The 20,528-nt window shown below is 40.6% G+C and overlaps 1 protein-coding gene across 7 annotated transcripts in view; it reads right to left on the reverse strand.

Moving 5' to 3' along the window:
- The window catches only part of RASGRF2 (Ras protein specific guanine nucleotide releasing factor 2), a 230,559-nt gene that overhangs the window by 142,255 nt on the left and 67,776 nt on the right, over window positions 1-20,528 (reverse strand). For all 7 annotated transcript variants that reach the window (XM_081052886.1, XM_081052889.1, XM_081052888.1 and 4 more), the window contains exon 2: window positions 12,585-12,691. In XM_081052886.1, the coding sequence (XP_080909012.1) occupies window positions 12,585-12,691 (107 nt within the window). The remainder of the gene's footprint in view (window positions 1-12,584; window positions 12,692-20,528) is intronic.

The following is a 20,528-nucleotide window of genomic DNA, read 5'->3' on the forward strand; positions in this document are numbered from 1 at the left end:
AGCTCTGTTCTGTGCAGAAAGGGGCCTCCTTTCTAATGAAGGCTCCCAACAAAGAAGCTGGATTCAGAGAGAACAGAGCTTGTTTACTCCAGACATCCACTGTAGACACAAGGGAGAACCAAAAAGGGAAAGGTACTGAGAAGGATTAGGAGGGAAATATACTGCATTAATTTTCTATTGTGTAACAAATGACCACCACGTTAGTGGTTTAAAACACATGTATTATCTCATAGTTTCCATGAGTCAGGAGTCCAGGCTCAGTTTAGCTGGATTCTCAGCTCAGGGTCTCACAAGGCTGCAATCAAAATGTCAGCCAAGGTGCATTCTCATCTGGAGGCTTGAATGGGGAAGAACCCAATTCCAAGTTTATTCAGACTGTTAAAATTTCATTTCCTCGCAGCTATAGAACTCACACAGTTTGCTTCTTCTTCAGGGAAGACCCCAGTCCTTCTTTAAGGGCTTTCATTTGATTAAGTGAGACCCATCTAGAAAAATCTCCCTTTTAATTAATTCAGAATCAACTGGCTTAGAACCATAATTACATCTGCAAAATCTCTTTTCTGTTGTCATATAATGTAACTGAATCAAGGGAGGGACTACCCCATCGTGTTTGCCATATACTCGTGGCTGGTAGCAAGTCACAGGCTCCACCCCTGCATACTAAAGGGTTTGGAATTATACAAGGGGGTGTCCTGGCCTGCCTTCCTGCTATCTGCCCACCTCTCCGAAAAGGACACCTATGTATGTTACACAGACTTTACATTCACAGTCACAGAGTCAACCCAGGCCAGCTACCTGTAATAACCCACAAGGTCCTTCATTTATAACAAAGATCACTAGACACTTGAGAAAAGCAACACCCCGTAAGCAGCCCCTACGACAGCCTGTAGTGATCCCTGCCTTCTGTTCGTACTCTTGTCCTTATGTCATCCCTTCCTCTTGAGTGTGAGCTGGACCTATGTAACTCACTTCTGAAGAATAGAATATGGCAAAAGTTATAGAAAAAGTGATGGGATGGCTCTTCATCCCAGATTCTAGCTTCCCTCTTGCTTGCCTTCTTTTGCTACTGTCTTGCTGGTTTGCTCTGAGCGAAGCCAGTGCTATGTTGTAAGCAGCTCTGTGAAGAGGTTTATATAGTCAGAAACTGACAGAGGTCTCAGTCCAACAGCTGATAAGGAAGTGAATCTAGGCAACAACCACATAACAAACTTGGAAGTGGATCCTCCCCCAGTTAAGCCTTCAGATAAGACTGCAGACCTGGCTGACTCTTTGATTGTTGCCTTGGGAGAGATCTTCCCACAGAGGCACCCAGCTCAACTGGCCCTCGATTCCTGATTCATAGAAACTGCGGGGAGACAATAAATTGTTTATTGTTTTAAGCACTTGGATTAAATTGCTAATCAGAAATAGATACTACATACAGCCCCAAATGCACAAACAGAAAGACACTAGAGGATACAAGGCTAATTCAGGCAACAGAGCCTTACTGTCTTCAGAGAGATCTAGAAGGACATCAGACCATAAGGCAAAAAGGGACATCCACAGAAAAGAAGTCACCAGATAACAAGAAGAGTTCTTGGCAACAACAACAACAACAAAATGATTATTAAAATTTTACAGGTCAATGACTGTGCTAAGCAATGCACCAGACATGACTGAAAAACTAAGCTATGTGATTGGAGAGAAAAAGAACAGTGAACAAAAATGTAAAGAGATTGGAAATATGAAAGAAAAATTGAGCAACATGGAGTATAGATCCAAGAGGTCTAATATCTATCTTTTTTCAGAAGGGGAAAAAAGAACAACAAAAACCATAGGCTATGATGAGGAAGAAATAATCAAGAAATGAAAGAAACTTTTCCTGAACTGATCATGGCACAATTCAAATAGAAAAGATAATCTACATGCCAGATAGGATAAATGAAAACATTTTATACCCTGACAGATCCTGGTAAAAATATCAGAGCTCTAAAGATGATGAAAACCATAAAAGCTTCCAAAGAACAACCACAGATTACCTAAAGAAAGTGAGAATCAAGCTGACATATTTCTCAATCAGTAACCTGGGATGCTAGATGACAACAGAGAATTGAAGGAAAAATATTTTTAACTTCAATTTCTACCCCAGGCAACAAATCAACTGATCAAGGGCCAGCTCCAAACAAAAACAGTTTACTAACCTCCACACATACTACAGGAGAAAAATTATGAGGAGTTTTTTCCAACCAAACAAAACAGAAAACAAAGACATAGCATGACGTGGAATGCAAGACTACAAGCCAGATGAAGCCAAGGAAGCTAAAAGGATTTAGAAGTTAACACATCTGAGATTCTCTTTGAAGGAGCAAATTATTCAACTGCATATGAACACCCTTCATTCTTCATAGAACCAAACACCAACCTTGATACTTTGGTACATAATATTTGTATAACTATACAAATATTTTTTATCTTGTTATATATTTGTATAACTTGAATATCAGGAGACATTTGGTTATACCTTCTTCCTCATAAACAAACAATAATTACTCAAATTTGAATATCAATTTCTTATGAACTCAATACTCATTTGTTCACTAACTATTGTTTTGACTTTCTACTTTTTTTACATTAATTGATTTAGACTTCTGATAAACTCTTATCCTGACTTTATGGCTCTTTGAGTTGATAAAATATCCATTTCTAAGAGAGCATCTTTTTCAATTATTTTTTCCTTTACCCCCCACAGTCTTCTTGATGTAACAGTCAATAGTCTCCTCATTTTGTTTACAATTTACACATTCGTTATTGAGTCTCAAACCTTAACCATCTGGACTATGATTTTGGGTCGTAACACTAAATATTGGTTAATAAAGATAATATTTACATAATAATAATAATAATATATTTTTGTTCTTATTTGTAGCTTTTTTATAATTTCCATGATAAGAAGCAATACTTGGTAATGCAAAGCAAGTTATTTTTTATCTTTTATTTTCCAGAAAATGGTATATGCATTAATTATAATAACTAGGCAATCAGGCTACATTCTCTAGGGAGGAAAATAGGATGCAAACATTGTTCAGGTACGGAGATGAAAAAGACTACCTCTTCTTACCTGGGGAGCATATGAGAAAAAAGAAGGAAGAAGGAAGAAAGGGAAAGTTTATGGTCACCATTAGAAATTTTAGTGAATTTGAAGTGGTTGAGTGAAACAACTGAGTAGCATTATCCATCCAATACTACAAGGAACAGGTTCAGGGAAATAAAACTGGCAACTTGGTGTTATAAAAAAGATTTGTATTAATAGTTATATATTTGTATAACTATGATGTACATGCCTCTTATTGTTTTTCAGTTTTCAGAATCAACAGAAGTTTGATTTAAAGCAAAGAAGGCAAATGTTTAAAAGTTTATGAATAGGGAATATATAATGATAATAGTAGAAAAGGGAACAGGATTCTAAAACATGAAGGCTCTCTGTAAGATCAATATAAAGTCTCAGGTTTTCACCCTGCATAATATGCCGAGCTTTGATCAGAGAGGCTGGCAAGTTCTGCCTTTTTAACAGGCACACGCTAACTGCTGTGATGGGAAAACTAAAAATGGGGGTTCGAGTCAGAGAAACCATCGGAGACTCCAGAATAATCCAGGCAAAATGTTAAAGATTGCTCCAGCACCTGACATGGGGCCTGGCACAAAACAGTCATTCCAATGAAAAGTTGTATCAAATGAAAAAAAAAAAGTCATCTAATATGATTTATTTTGCATGGTTTATTTTCCTTCACATAGTAATTTTCATTTCTCATAATTTTGAAGTTATTTAATTTATTTCCTTGGGTCTTCTTAGATTACTACTCTTACTGGTATATTCTCTCACCTTTATATCACAAAGCTTTCTTTATGTATCCTATTAGTAAATAAATGTCTATTCTAGGACTGCGTCAAATCAACTGAACGTGCAAGTATGACTTCATTTCAATGTAAGAATTTTCAGAGCATTGGTATTTCTATTCTACATTTTCAATATATGTTTTATCTGGTTAAATTTTCCAGTTGCTAGATAATACTCAAGTTTAAGATTTTTAAGTTTTGCCTAATCTGTTCATTATTTCTGTTCTGTTTGTTTTTCAGTTTAATGTTCACCAGGAGGGAAAAATGGTTTCTCACTGCCAAGGGAAATAATAAAATTAAGCCATATAAATCAACATGATGAAAGCCAACACATCTGTTGAGCACCAACAGATGGCAAGTTTGAGGTATCTACTCATGTGTGTGTGTGTGAGGGTGTATGTGTGTGTGTGTGTGTGTGTGTGTGTGTAATGTTTATAATCAAAACCAAATCACCACTATTCCATACAGGAAAAATGGAAACATTCAAATAAAGTCCTAAAGAGTCCAGAGAAAAGGCACTGTATAAAAACATATGCCTTAATTATTTTGAAAGAAGGGTAAAAATTATATGAGTTGAGCAAAGAATTATTGTGCGGGCTAGAAACTCATCCTAGTTGCTTTGATTGAAGACATGCTTACTAAAGACCATATATATATATATATATATATATATATATATATATATATATAATATATAATTATATACATATATATATAGAGAGAGAGAGAGACAGACAGACAGAGACATAAATACAGATATATAGAATATATAGATCTCTCTCTCTCTCTCTCTCTCTCTCTATATATATATATATATATATATATATATATATAATAGAAAAACCCAAACTGAAAAGTCATATAACAGGTAACTAAAGAAAAACTGCTACTAGCTCCAGGATTATGCTCCATTTTACTGAGAAAACTCTTAAGAATCATCATTCCTCATATCAGGGTGTCTACAGCATTAATTATGAACACAAAGTGGACTCTAATGATTCCGAGAGCTATGGCAGTCAAGCCAGAGCATCCTCTGAATGGTGTACCCAGTAAATGCCCTAACCAGATAGCTCGAGACGCAGGGGGGAGTGTGACCATATGACGACTTTATCGGACTGCAGATGGGTGCACCACACCCAGTCTTGAGCATAAAATCAGAGCTCTCTGATGGCTCCTCACTCAGGGCTCAACTGACGATCTGTGAGCCGCATCTGCACTCATCCCAGGCCTCGCCTCCTGACTGTCTCACCTGTCTGGCCTGATGCCCGACACTTTGCACACCAGCGCCAAAGGGACGCTCACTGCACACCGGACTCACGCATCTTTCCTTCGTGTGACTCTGTTTACCTTGCCTAACCATATCGCTTGCAAACCTATGTGACCCTCTTGTGCGAAACCACTCTATCTCAACTACTGAAGACTATCCTCTGGCTGAAGCCTTGGTTAATGCCTGTGGTAAACCGAGTCAGTAGAATGAAGTCTAATAAAATCTGACATTGTGGAACAACACAAACGTGTGAGACTGCTACTCTCATAGCTCCGTCCCGCGCACAGCACAGGGGTATGATGATGATCAATGCTTTTTAGGCATCACATTCACGTGAGGTTCTAACACTGTCTCACCCCTGCTAATCTCCTCTCTCTCTATGGCCAGGCTCTCCTCTCCTAAGCTGTCCCCTTTACAATGAATGAAAATTTAAGCATCTCTGTTAGGAGAGATTAAAAAGAGGAATCAAAATATAAAGACTAAAACTTCCTGTTCTAAACATTGCATCCCAGGAAGGAAGGATTAGGCAAACTTGGAAGAGAAACAGGTGTGGGGGCTGAGCAATAGCCCAGCCCACCCAGTCGACACAGAGAGGAATGACGACTAACTGCTAGTCCAGGGGATGAATCCACAAGTGGCCGCTGACTGGATAAGAGCAATGAGGACGGAGGGTACAGGATGACATCTGCTGGCCTGTGTGACTGAGTGTATGGGAAACTATTCCCTAAGCAGGAAGAAGGGGACAAGAAGCCACTTGGAGAAAAACATGAGTTTGGTTTTGGATTTTCTTAGTATCATGTAACTCTGAGCACCCAGGGGGACATGAAAAATGGATAGGTCAATAGAGAAAAATGCATATTTGTGTATTTGTCAGCTTCTCCCGTACTGAAGGCACTATATTTGGTGGTTAAGTGCAGAGGCCTGACCTGGATTTGAATTCCAGCTCTGCCACTTACTAGATTGGTGGCCTTCAGGGGTTATTTTATCTAAGACCTCACACTCAATAGGAATAGTACCACCTACGTCATGAGCTGTTGTGACCATTAAACAAAGCGCACATGGTGCATGGAGCACCGTACCCAGCAGCGCAAAAGCATGGAGAAAGGGTGACTTTCCACGTGGTGGAAGCCTTGGGACTCGGTGCCAGTGAGGAGAGAAGAGACCCCACAGCAGAGCTCTGCTGAGCAGCAACATTAAAGAAAGGGACAGAACAGAGGAGCTGTGAAACAAAGTAGTAGGAGAATCAGGAGTGAGTGACATCATAGAAGCAAAAGGAAAGGGAATTTCAAGGGAAGATTTAGGTCTCTATATACTGATACGCCTATTTAAAAAAAAGACTTCAAAATTAATGTGAAAAGAAAGTTGCGAATAAGGTGAATAGTAAATAAAGAGTATGTAATTATATTATCTATTTATCCATCCATATTCAAATGTGTAGAAAAACTAAATACCAGATTATTACCTATAAATACCTTTGAGGAAACAGGGGGGCTTGGGGAATGGTGGGGAAGGTGGGGTGGATATGAATGGAGACCATAACTTTTTACTCTATAAAATATTGTTTGACTTTTCTTTTTTAGAGAGCTTGTGTTTATGAATTACTTGCAATTCAAACATAAGGAAGTATTAAATATAAATGGAAAGGTGAAGTGATATATGAAGAAGCTTTGGAAGTCATTGCTGACCCAGGTGATAACAGTCTCAGTGGGGTAGGGACACAAGCACAAAGGGCTGAAAAGACAGCAGGAGCTGTGAACAGAGGGAGAACAACCAAACCATTTCTCCAAGAGGGAATAGCACTGAGAGGAAGGATCAGGGCCAAAGGAGGATTTATATATGTGTGTGTGTATATATATATATATATTTTTTTTTTTAATTAGTTCAAAGGAGGATTTTTAATTGTTTTGTTTTTAAGGTGGGAGAGACGTAAGGAGAATCTAAGAATGCAGGAAAAAAGCCAAGGTTGGGGGAGGAGAGTAAGCAGACTGAAGCTATAAGAGAAAAATGGAACAACTAGTGGAGCAAGAAAATCGATGAGAAGAGACTCAGGGTAGAGATTCATTGTGAACCAGAGATGGTTCTCCTGGGAGTGGCAAAGAGTCCATGAGGATGGCCCCGGCCCCTGCAGGTGAGCCAGTGTGCAGGGGAGGACAAAGTACCTGCTCTGCGAATGTGGATACGAGGTTGTACTGCAATGTAAGCTGGATGTTTCAGGAGGAGAGGAGCATTTGAAGCGGAAACACTGAGGAGCAGGGAAGGAAACTAACAGGTAAAAGTAACCAAAAGGCTGGAAATAAGAAAATTCAAGCCCAACGTTTCCCTACAGAAAACAAGTTCTAGCATCCAACCAAGTGAAATCTTTCATAGTTCACACAAACAGTACCCTTTTCTTTCGTGTTGTACTGTGCAGGCTCTAAGGCAAGAATTCTCTTTCACTGTGGCAAATCTGAAGGCAAAGTCCTAGCAGAAGTTCTTAGTTAAAATAACATCTCAACAAAATCCACACTGTCAGCTTTATAGGAGTGACAGTCTTACGGTTACAAGAAGAATACAAAATGTAGCTTCAGGATTGCTTTAGGCTGTATCACTGCCTGTTTCTGATTTTCTAGGCCTGTGGTTTAGCTGTGAGATATAAAGCATTTTCAGCTTTTCTACGTAATCACTCTTTTCTGATTAGTAAGGAATTCCTCCATGCACATTCCATGAAGTGTTGATTTTATGGGGATGATATGACACACACAGTGGCTTTTAGTGGTGGACAGATTTTATACTATACACTTTGCTCTAAGTTTAGTCTCTATCCAAGTAAAAGCAATGAGATTGCAAGCATTGGGTGTTTGGTACAATTACCGTGGGTACAATTACCAATTACCATGTGCGCACGCACAGGAAGAGACAAAGATAGAGATAGAGATAGAGACAGAGACAGAGACAGAGACAGAGAGAAAGAGAAAGAGAGATGAACAACAGGCTGCCTCTGGCACATAAAATCACAAGGTCTATAGATAAAAACAAACCCAAAAGGCTGGATTAGAGCGTTCTTTAATGGACAAGAGAACAAGGCTTAATTGAAAGACTTAACTGGAGGATTAAGTCCCTGCTCACCACGTCCTAGACTGACAGGGTGAAGAAAAGGGCTATGTCAAGCCCTTGCCACACCAATCTGACATGAGCATTATGGAATGGAAGTGTACGCCCAATTCCTTTTTCCCTTGTGAACGCTCTCCCCCTGGGGGCATGGCCAACATCCACCTGCCACAGGCACACATTGAAGGGAGGAAAGAGAATCGAGGTGGGGGTTTGAGCAGAGTGTTAATTGGAGAAATTGGAAAGCAGGAAAAAGATAGTGGGAGTGTCTTAAACACTGGAAGCATAACCAATACCTTTGCAGGGGGGAGAGCTATGCACATTTCCATGGTATGCTGTACAAGGCACAATATTTTCTACGTCTCCAACTTTTCACAAGCTGTCCCCGACCTGAACCCAAAGCAGCTGTGCCCTCAGGACACAGCTTACTTCTCTAGCAGCCCCAACACTCATTCTCTCAGACCTGCCATACCAGGGGGTCCATCAGTGTCGCATGGCTCTCACTGTCCCTTCCAAGTGACCATACCCTCCAATTGCCCGCAGAAGCCCTTCCTGGCCAGCACTCATCATCTTTGCCCCACAGCCCTGCTCTCATTCATCATTTCTCCTCCATTCCTCCCAGTGAGTGCAGCATTCAAGCTAGGGACCCGAGAGGTGTGTTAGATGTGCCCCTGGTCTAATATTGCCTATATCCAGGTGGTGACAAAGTCCTTTAAAGTCTACCCCCTACATCTCTAGAATACCTTCCACCTCTCTTCTCATCCTCTCTTCCCAACTGTCACAGACCAGGTCCTTCGGGCCTTGTGCTTAGGCCAGATGCGAAGGGCCTTGGAAGAGGTACGCCTGGATCCAATTTCAGGCCATGACTGCCTTCTAACTGCCAAGACTTCATTTGGTCAGTGTTCCAGTAGATGAAACACGGAGACAAAGTGCTGTAGATACTGTCTTTTCAGCCAATAAGCCCTAAGGACCCAAATCAACTGGGTTAGTGTTTTTGATTGTCCTAATGTCTACAACTAAATTAACCATGGTGGGCAGATATGGCCAAGGGAACAAAGATGAAGTATCAGGTTATTGGGAATGTCCAAAGTTCCATACTCAAATAGCAGACCATTTAGAGAATGAGCATAGACTTCATTGCTATTAAAATACTCTGGCTTCACCTCATTCAGACAAAAACATGACTGAGTCTGGCTAGCGCTTCCCATGAACTAGCGCCAGTAATATGTGATGAAATGATCATTAAATGTGTCAGTGTTCTCAAAATGCCACATCGGCCAACTTCACGCAGAACAGTAAAACAAGCTTCCTGGACCAGGACAAAGCTCCAAATGAGAATCTGATTTCCAAAAAGATTTTTCCCTGGGTTAGATCTGAGGGAGAACGCAACTCTACATCTCAGAAAATGGCTCCAAGAGCCTCTGAAGGTAAACGGGGTCGGGTAGATTGAGCTGTGAGGTACAAAAGCCAGTAGCAAGAATGTGATTTTCATGACACTGAAAGACAGCACATCCAGGCTGGGACTGAGAAGCCAGCCCAGGAAAATAGCAGTGACAGAGACGGATTCTGAGCAGGCCTGTTTCTATGTAGTATCTGCAGGAGGTTTGTAGCCCAGAAAAGAACCCGTCTCAGGCTAAAATAGTCATTAGTTAATCAAAAGCTCAACGTTTTATAAAGAGGGATCGATAAAACCATAATTATTGAGCATTTTCTATTAGAAAGACAGCAATACCAAATTAATGCCATCAGACTGTCCTCTAAAGGTGAAATGGTTAGTCAACCAACCAGCTGTTTTAATTAGCATAATGCCAAGCAAAACTGCCTGACAAATTCTTTCTCTGAATCAGCTTCATTAACTTTCTGGCTCTGCTCATGTTTGAACAAAGTCAGGATGAATTTCAAAGATCCAAGTTTACACGAAAAACTCAACTTAATGAAACTTAAATGAAAAAGTGATTATCTACCCTGATTTAAAAAAAACAAAAATTTAAGAAGCATCTCAATGCAAAAAAAGTCAAATATAAAAACTCAGGTATAAAGCAGAGAGATTAAAAGGAAATCATCAAAGAAACCAGTCCTGGGCTTCCAGTCAAAGGAAAAACAAACCTAATGGACCAAAAAGTCAAGAACATCAGGAAAAAAGATCAATTATTAACCAAATCTTCAAATCCAAAAGAGAATTTTTACCATTCCATCACCTAAGCCACTCAAGTGATTTCTAAAGTCTATTTTTCCTGACAAGATCACACATGCCCTGGTTTTGATCATATGTCAATCACTACCATAGTTACTGACTCACTTCTATATACATAACAAAGTTTTCATGATATAGAAAAACATCTGTTACTTGAAATCTAACCATTTTTAAAGTCATTCATACTCTGCATTTGGTTTACTGTGATATTTGGCAACTATAAAGGCATTTAGGCTACTAACGGTACCTGCCTTTTGTGAAATGAAAAAGATGGGCAAATACTCACTTTAAATCATTTACTTTAACTCCCAGGTAGAAAGGAATAGAAGTGGTGACAAAGACCATGTCTGGAAATGACCCAAGGGCTCTTCTCTTGCCAACCTGATGCTTTATTCACCTTTGAAGACATGACCTTCTTTCTATAGGAAATCATTCCACATTAGTCCTAATCTGGAGCAAAAGCCTCAGACAGATCCCCTGAGAGCAAAGGCGGCTGAACACTGTGCCTGGGTCATGAAGTCACTGCCCCCAAGGCCTGCTTGGAGAGTAGCGTTTGCGTTTACTCACCAACCACATGCACCCCTGAGAAATATTTTGGAGGGTAGGAAAGAAAAGGAACTGAGATGCGTTGCAAAAAACATCTTCTAGTCTCAACCCTGACCTCACATCAATCCATTTTCGTCTTTGAGTGGAAGAAGAGAAAAAGAAATGGAAGAGGGAAGAACTGAAGAGAAAAAGAGACAATAACAAAGAGCACTGGTTAAAGGCTCTAGAATCAGCCTGACGCTGGTTTGAATCCCAGCTCTGCAGCTTAACAAATCTGTGGTAGATTTTGGCCAGTCTGCTGAATCGTCATGAACCTTTGTTTTCTCACCTGTAAAATGGGGTTAATAATACCTTCCTGGGTACTGGTGAGGAATGAAAAACGACAAGTATGTGAAGCAGTTAGTGTGCCTGCCTGCCACAGAGGAGGCAGTCAATAAAAAGTAGTTGAAGAAAGAAGAGGGGAGGGCTGAGAAGGGGATGGAAGGAGACCGTCAGAAAAAAAGTCTCAGGGGTTCAAAGGAACAGTCTAAACTCACTCAGAACATTTTCCTTCTCTTTATAATCCATCTGAAAATATTCCTGATCACCTTCGTCCTTATTCTCAAGGTGCAGCTCAGGAAACAGAAATCACACTCATGAAATATGTAAAACATGGCCTAATTTGTACTACATTGTTAAATATTCCACATACAGCGGTGCATGTGCTGAAGCACTTTGGAAAGGAGGGCCAGTGAGGGCTGACTTGGGGAAAGTTCCAGAAAGGGGTGGTAGAAACATGAATGGACGTTTAGAAAGGAGGGCATGTCAGGTGTAGGAAAAGAAAATGTGTCCCAGATTGAGTCTTGCCACTAAAACACTAGGCATATGAATGGGGAGCTGTGAAGTGACAAGAACCTGGATTAGGGAGGGGACAGGTGAAAAGCAGTGAGCATGGATGGGAGCCATTTGAAGCAAACCTGGACAGGACTTTGGAATCAAATATGAAAAATAAAGGAGAGAGTTCTGCCTGCGTCTCTTTTGGATTTCTCATTCACTTTCGAGGCCGAATGTGTTCCTTTCCATCTTCCTTGTATTTCTTCGGAGGAAGCAAAATCACAGTCTTCTATTTCCCTACAGAGAAGCCAACGCACCTTTCCTTATAAGCAGGCTGCACAGGTTAGGGTTTACAGATGTGGGCTCAGCTGAGTCCATATCCCAGCTTTCCCACTTTCTAGCTGTGTGACCTCAGGCAAGCAAACTACACTTCCAGGCCTCAGTTTCCTCTGTAAAAGAAGGGGTAATTATGATACCCCTCTCGGAGACTATTGAAAGGATAAGCGAATCAACATATTTAACAAATTCCTTCACTGAGAAGCACATAGACAGTGCCTGGCACACAGAAACAAATCCACAACAGTGACCTAATATCACTGTTATTGTTTTATCTATTACCTTTCATCTTTAGCTGGAGAATAGCCACAGAAAGTTCAAAGAATCATCTCACACATAACCAATGAGGAGATATCAAGGGGAAACCCATCTTGGAATTGCAAGTTCTTCTAAAACTACCACCAATAGTGACACCCCCAATGCAAGCCCCAGACAAGCCAGTGTCACACAGAGGATTTGAGCCCATACCTGGCTTGGTGAATAGCTTCCATCCACTCTTTACCATCCTGCTCCTCCTCACAGCGCAGCTCCAGTGGTTTCTGACCTTCGTGGCCAAAAAGAACGGTAAAGTAATACTGGAGAGAAAAACAAACAAATAATGTTTAGTTTTATTTTTCAAGCATGACATCATAACAAGATGGTATTTCCCTACAAAGGGTATATGTTTACAAAATGCATTATCGTTATGTAAGTCATATTTCAAGATGTAATATCTCTTCCAGTCTAATTGGTAATTACTCTGCATTTGAAAGATACCATAGGTTACATCTTAACATTCCTCAGTAAGGGTCAACCTGCAGCATCTCATTAGATGTAGAAAAGGTATTTGATGAAATTCTGCACAAACACATGATTAAAATTCCTTGCAACCTACAAAGTGAAATTGCTGAACCTGATAAAGTGTATCTGTCAAAAACGTACTAAAAAACATTTTACCTAATGGTGAGCTATTTGCTACAAGCAACCCCTCTAAAATCAAAAGTAAGAAAAAGATAGCAATTATCACCACTTCTATTTACCAATTCTATCTGGAGGGCAATGTTGAAAAATGAAGGGGGGAAAAAGGCATAGAAATAGAGAGCAAGGAAAAAATCATTTTTCTCAGATGATATAATTGTCTGTATGAAACTTCATTGAAAAACTATTAGAATAAGAACATTGAGCAAAATAGTGGGGTATAAAATCAATATAAAAAAATATTGCCCTTTGTTATAGTATCAAGAGAGAGGAAACTTTAATCTTGAGAACAGCATTGGTGATAACAAAGAAATATAAAAACTTAATAAATCTAATATATTTATCACCTTTAAAAAGTAAATTAATCTATGATTTTTATGTATTTCAATAAATTGTTTTGTTGTTGCTATTATTGTTTTTGTGGAACAGGTTTGTGTGTGTGTTTGTGTGTGTGTGTAATTTGACCAACTGAATCAAATATCTGAGTCAGGGGCAGGAGAAGTTGCCCTTTAAACCAGTCTACTTGCGACTGGACATCTTCACGACCAAACTGAGACTGACTGGGAAGAAATGGGAATGAACTTTTTATTATGACAATGATCAGAAAATTCACTGGGCCTGCGCAGGACTTCATCCTGGGAAACAGAAAGAACCAACCCCACAGAACTGCTCTGAGATGGAGAACCAAAGACAAAAACACAGGATTCATTCTACTGTCCCACCTTCCCACCCCACCCCCAAACGTCTGTGTGTTCAGTGTGATACTTACATACTCAAATGAATTAACAACCTGCAGATAAGAATTTTCAGCACAATTTACCAAAAAAGGGGGTGATGGTTAAGAGACTTCAATCATCAGCCAGTTGGGGACCCTGGGTCACGCCTGTAATAATCCACTACATTTCCCCATGGGCAGTCCCAGAACCCCAGGTCTTTAGTTCTTCAACCTCTTGTCCAGCCAGAGGACTAAATGCTCTGAACTAGGGGGATATAACCTGATGAAAAGGCCACTGAGAAGTGGAAGAATTGAGTTTAGCACTGTATTCAATAAAGGTCCATTTAAATTTGAGAGGCAAAAAGTCGAAACTCCACAAAATAACAAATCCGTGGCTTAAAGGGCAATCCTATAAGGGGTGGCATTTCATTCGCTGCTGGCTATTATGCAAGTCCAGATGCCCAGTCCAGGGAGAGGAAACTCTTGAACCGGCCAGATCTGTTAAAAGACTGCAACCAGCACCTCAACTGCAGCTGCTGTTCCAGGACCCAATTAAAAGCCACCTTTAAAAGACAGCAAGGCAATTATATTAGCAGAGTACATCCAAAGGTTAAACCATGTCTCAGGCATAACAATGATGGAAAGAATTTTGAGAAGTACATGTTATGTTTCCAGGATTTCAATTAACAAATTCAGCTCAATCACAAAAAAATTAAACACTGCCTCTGCATGTACCTGAAAGTTATTTATTTTTAGCCACTCCTCAAAGTTTTCCTTTGTATCTCTTGGCCTCATTCTGATGTGAACTCTGTATACCATGGGTCTAGGTGTCAGACCTGGGGCTTTAGAGGTCCCCTTGGGGGTCAAAAGTCACAGCAGACACCCTTGGTGATACTCTAACCTGGCAGGAATGAGGAGTTCCGAAGTACTGGGTCATCGTGAAGTACAAGGAAGAATTAATTAGAGTGATAACTTTGTCTTTAAATTCATCTACAATGACAGTGATGTCTTCTTTTTCTCCCTAGATATCCTTACCTGTTCCCAAATCTACTTTTCCAGAGAGATTCTCTCCCAGGTGCCAACCCCACTTTTCTCCCATTAGACAACATTTCAATCATGTTCAAAACCAAACTCACGAACTCACCCATTACCTTCCTTCCCTCTGCCCTGCCCCCTAATGCTCCTCCTCCTACTTCCTGCCCTCACAACTAATCCTTCTCCTCCTGTCTTTTCTCTGTCAAGTGCATCTTTATCCAATAGTTGCCCCAACTAGGAACTCCAAAGTCACCCTCAACATCTCCCTCTAATCAACCCCAAATTTGGTTTCACCAATACTCCCTCCTAGGACTCTGTTCTGGCTTTTATTATCTCTCACCTAGACTACTGTAACAGCTTTATCACAGGATGACAGCTGTGACAGCTTTGACATACTGTCCAATTGAGGTTCCTTTATCTTATAGCTGGTCTTTCTCCCTTCTTGTATCCTGGCTGCTACCACAGCCCAAAGTGGGAGCTTAATAGTCCCCCTTGAAGGAAGACAGGATGATCTAGCGAAGTCCCAGTGATTTGGAAACACCAGAAGTGTGCAGAGAAGAAGTGGCCAAGGTAGACAGAGAAAACAGAAGGAGAAAGAGACCCATATGGTATAGCTTCTCCCTACTCAGGGCAAAGGGTAAAGAGTTAAGAGGGTTCATGACAAAGCCAAAAGCCAGGGATCTTTAGTGCCACTTTTCCTTTGGGATCTAGAGATGTCATCTCACAGAATGTCCTCTTGCCCCACCCGACCCTGATGACAACATATGGTGGTGACCCCATGGCTGGTGACCATTTCACGTAAATCAGTAAAATTGGTGTCATAGCTGTTAGGTGAAGAAAGGGCCCAAGTTTTCAGTTTAGCTATCCATAGCTCCCTAGCTTCTAAGTGGTGTGGACATCCCCAAGTGTACAGTGGAGGACTGTGCGGGAAGGGCACTGTCAGATCTCAGCGTGGAGGGCTATGACACCCCAGCAAGAGCCACGGAGGGACCACGTAAGTAAAATGGACAACCAGGTCCTGATCTGAGAGATAACGGATCACAACTTACAGCAGCCACACACTTTAGCAATAGATGCCAACAGATACTCAAGGCAGAGCCAGAACAATGCCAGACCACAGTTGGCACCAGCAAGGACAACACACAACAAACCAACACACACACACACACACACACACACACACACACCAAATCTCAGACATGTGACCTCTGTGACGCAGAGGGAAGAATGAATTACCAAAAGAGACCTTTTACATTACTGAACAGACGGAGTTTATTACTGTCAGCTAAATCCATTTTTTTTCTCTCCACTTGTTAAGTGGGGAGAGGGTGGGTCTTAAGGAGAAGTCAGGGAAAATTTAAAAAAACATTTTCTTTGCATATCTAAGTGTATTGAGGATAAACCTGTGACCTTACCGCTGGTCTTATTCAACTCCCTCCAACCCAAAGTCGGTGGTCAGAGTTCTCTTTCTAAAAGATAAATCTGAGCTTTTATGTCTGCTTATAAACCCTTGCTAGTATTTTCAAACTCTAAGAGCAAATCTTACAGAGGCTTCATGAACTGGACCCATTTTCCATTTTTAATCTTGCTCCCGCCTGTTTCCTTGAATGCACTCCACACTGCAGGCACACTGTCCCATCTCTGCCCACAAGAAGACAAGCTCTTTCCTCAACCTCATACCTCTATGGAGTCGTCAGATCTAAGTGTGAGTCCTGGCTCCTCCACGTGGTAACTCAAGTTAAGAGACCTTGGGGCAAGTCACATAACCTTTCTGAGAAGGACTTTCCTCATGGGCAGAATGAAGACAATGATGTAACCCTTATAGAATTGAATCCGCTGACATGCAGTGCCTGGTACCCAGTAGGCACTTAGCAAAATTTAATTCCATTCTTTCTCAGTGTATCTCATCATCTTGACATTCTTCCTTCAACCCCCAGTCCCTTTTCTACCTACAAATTCTAACTGAACTTTCATGACTTAGGTCGCTGAAATGTCAGTTCCTCTAAGAATATTCTTCCCTGGCAAAAGGAGTTACTCTCTGCTCTGTATTTCAGGAACCCCATGCACTCTTCTCACACCACATTAGAGTTGTCCGTGTACGCATCTCTCTTCCCTACCAGCCTTGTCCTTTGATACACTTGATCCTAACGCGGTGCCAGGCATACACAAAGCCCTCAATAATGTTTGGTGAATAAATGATCACAGCAAAGAAACATGAGTTGTAATTAACATAATAAATTTGCTTTGAATAGCCACACATGATGATCAATTTCATGACTATATAATCATATTCAGGTAGGCACCTAAAGAAAGGAGAAATACAGACCCCTTAAGCTATCAAATATATATTCTTAACATAAGATGGAAAACCAAAACATTATGCTGATCTCACAAACCACTAGACAAGCAATAAAAAACAGATACTGTAGATAGGCAGATTCACCAAAGATTCTTATCTTTTACCTATAATGACCATAAAATGGCAGAAAGACAACATAATAAACAGATTTAGAATTTAAAATTTTTAGGATCTTATTGGGTTCTACTGCACGTTTGTATGAATTTTCAGTTTTCTGGTTTTTATTATAATGTGTTGGCTCTGCCTTGGGTTGGCTGCTGCTTATACTATGTGCTTTTGCACAGAGAACAAATGTAACCCAATATGAGAACACACGCTCACTTAAAACTCTGTCCTTAAACTTCTGACAGTTAGAAAAAAATTTACAGCTAACAGTGGCAATTGCTGGGGGATGGTATTACAGGACCACTTCCACTTTCTCTATTTCTATATTGTTTGAATCATTTACAATAAACACAAATATAGCCAACAAAAATATGTTCATTCCATTTTTAAATTGTTTGAATCATTTATAATAAGCAAATATTGCTATATAATCAATGAAGCTATTTATCCATTTTTCAAACCTACTTCAGGTTTTTATAATAGTATTTATGTACCAGAGACAGTAAATGATGTTGGTCAAATAAATGATGTTCAAAGGAAGGTTAAAAACCACCATGGGAATTCAGGTCAAGATGGCAAAGTAGGTAAACACTGTGCTTACTTCCTCTCAAGACCACATCAAAATTACAGCTAAACTACAAAACAACCATCATTGCAAATCACCTGAAATCTTGCTGAACTGAAGCCGTACAACTAAGGACATACAGAAGAAGTCACGTTGAGACTGGTTAGAGGGGCAGAGATGCAAGAATGGGCTGGTCTCACACCCTTGTATGATTAAAAATCAGGAGGGATACCTCGACTGTGAATGTCCCCCCAAAAGGAGCAAGGGATTCCAGTGCCACACAAGGCTCCCCTGACCAGGGTTCCAGTACCAGGGAGAGAAGTCCCCATAATTTCTGGTTGTGAAAACCAGCGAAGATTGTGGCTGAGTGAGATAGAGGGTGACTGAAATCCCAGGCACTCCGCTTAAAGGGACCATGCATGGGCCTACTTGCCAATGGAATCACTGGCTCTGAGCTCCAGCGCTGAGGCAGCAGCTGGAGGGGTGACCAGGACATAAGGGACGGAGGGGGTGGAGTGAGTTGTCTGGCTTCAGGACAAGGGCTGGAAGGGCAACATTCTCCAGGATGGAGGAGCTAATAGAGCCATTGTTTCTTTGTTGAGCCCTTCCCCCTCCCAGCATGCAGACACAGGTGGCTGTTGTACCTGTGTCTCCATCAAACTGGCTGAAACTATTCATTTTCCATGGCTTGGGGATTCTGAGATCCCACATCACCCAGTTTTCAAGCACACCCAAGCTGCTTCCAATGGCTTTTTCATACAAACCACCTGCTCATGCTGCATGCTTTCCTAGGGTTTCTGAAAGGTTTGCGGAGCCCAGACAAGCAGCATCTGGCTTCAGCATGTCCTATACCACTAGCTGAGCAGCTGTAAGCCCAGAATTAGTGGCAGCTAGCCTTGGTTCACAGCTTGGCCTCTTGAGGCACTTCCAAGCATGGCACAGGTAGTGGCCATCTGCTGATTGTTGCGTGGCTCCTGCTGAGTTGCTCTGGGTGGGGCAGGGTCTGTGGCTGAACTTGACCTGCAACAGGTCCCCTTCCAGTAGCCAGCTTCAAAATGAGTTGAAGAATCACCCAGCCACCTCCAAGGATGATACATCCAAGGGGTAGGTTGAGCAGGCACCAGAGCCCTGCTGAGGCAAATACTGCTCTGTAGAGTCAGCCCTTGCACCATAACACCTCCCCTGTAGTGACGGCCTGGCCTCACAACCAATGAGCCCAAGCGTCAATCTCTCCCACTGAAGTACAAACAGCAACCAAGGCTCAACTACAAGACGAGGGTACACACAACCCACACAAGAGATAAAACTGGAGTATGTGGCTCAGGTGACCAGGAAGACTGCACCATTGACTCTACAGCACACCTACTACATAAGGCCACTGTACTAAGACCAGAAAACATAGCAGCCCTACCTAATACATAGAAACAAACACAGGGAGGCCGCCAAAATGGGGAGACAAAGAAACATGTCCCAAATAAAAGAACAGAACAAAGCTCCAGAAAAAGAACTACACAAAATGGACACAAACAATCTACCAGATGGCAGAGCTCCAAACACTGGTTATAAGAATGCTCAAATATCTCAGGGAGAACTTGAATAAAGAGATAGGAAACATAAAAATGGAGATGGAAAACATAAAAAAGAACCAGTCAAAAATAAATAATGCAATAACAGAAATGAAAGATATATTACAGGAATCAACAATAGATTAGATAAAGCAGAGAATCGAATCAGCAATTAAGAAGATGAGGTAACATTAAACACCTAATAAAAACAGCAAAAAGAAAAAAAGAATCCAACAAACTAAGGAGAGTTTAAGGGGTCTCTGGGACATCATCAAGTGTACCAACATTTGCATTATGTGTACCAGTGTCCCAGAAGGAGAAGAGAGAGAACAAGGAATTGAAAATCTATTTGAAGAAATAATGATGGAAAACTTCCCTAACCTGGGTGAAGGAAATAGATATACAAGCCCAGGGAGCGCAGAGTCCCAAACAAGACGAACCCAAAGAGGCCCACACCAAGACATAACATAATTAAAATTCCAAAGGTTAAAGACAAAGAAAGAATCCTAAAAGCAGCAAGAGAAAAACAATTAGTTACCTACAAGGGAGCTCCCTTAAGACAGTCAGCTGATTTCTCAGCAGAAACTTTGCAGGTCAGAAGGAAATATTCAAAGTGATGAAAAGCCAGGACCTACAACCAAGATTAGTCTACACAGCAAAGCTATCATTTAGAATCAAAGGACAGATAAAGAACTTCCCAGATAAGAAAAAGCTAAAAGAGTTCCTCACTATGAAACAAGTATTATAATGAATCTTAGAGAGGCTTCTTTAAGACGATATATATATATATATATATATATATATATATATATATATATATATCAAAAATATAAATAATAAAATGGCAATAACTTGATGCCTATCAACAATAACTTTCAATGTAAATGGATTAAATGCTCCAATCAAAACATAGGGGGGCTAAATAGATAAGAAAACAAGACCCTTACACATGCTGCCTACAAGAAACTCACTTCAGATTGAAAGACACACAGAGACTAAAAGCGATGGAAAAAAATATTTCATGAAAAAAGAAAAAAAAAAATCCAGAGTAGCAATACTCATACCAGATGAAAGAGACATTATTATAACAAAAGGCTGTAACAAGAGACAA

The sequence above is a fragment of the Rhinolophus hipposideros genome, assembly GCF_964194185.1.
Source record: "Rhinolophus hipposideros genome assembly, chromosome: 7".
NCBI classification, from domain to species: domain Eukaryota; kingdom Metazoa; phylum Chordata; class Mammalia; order Chiroptera; family Rhinolophidae; genus Rhinolophus; species Rhinolophus hipposideros.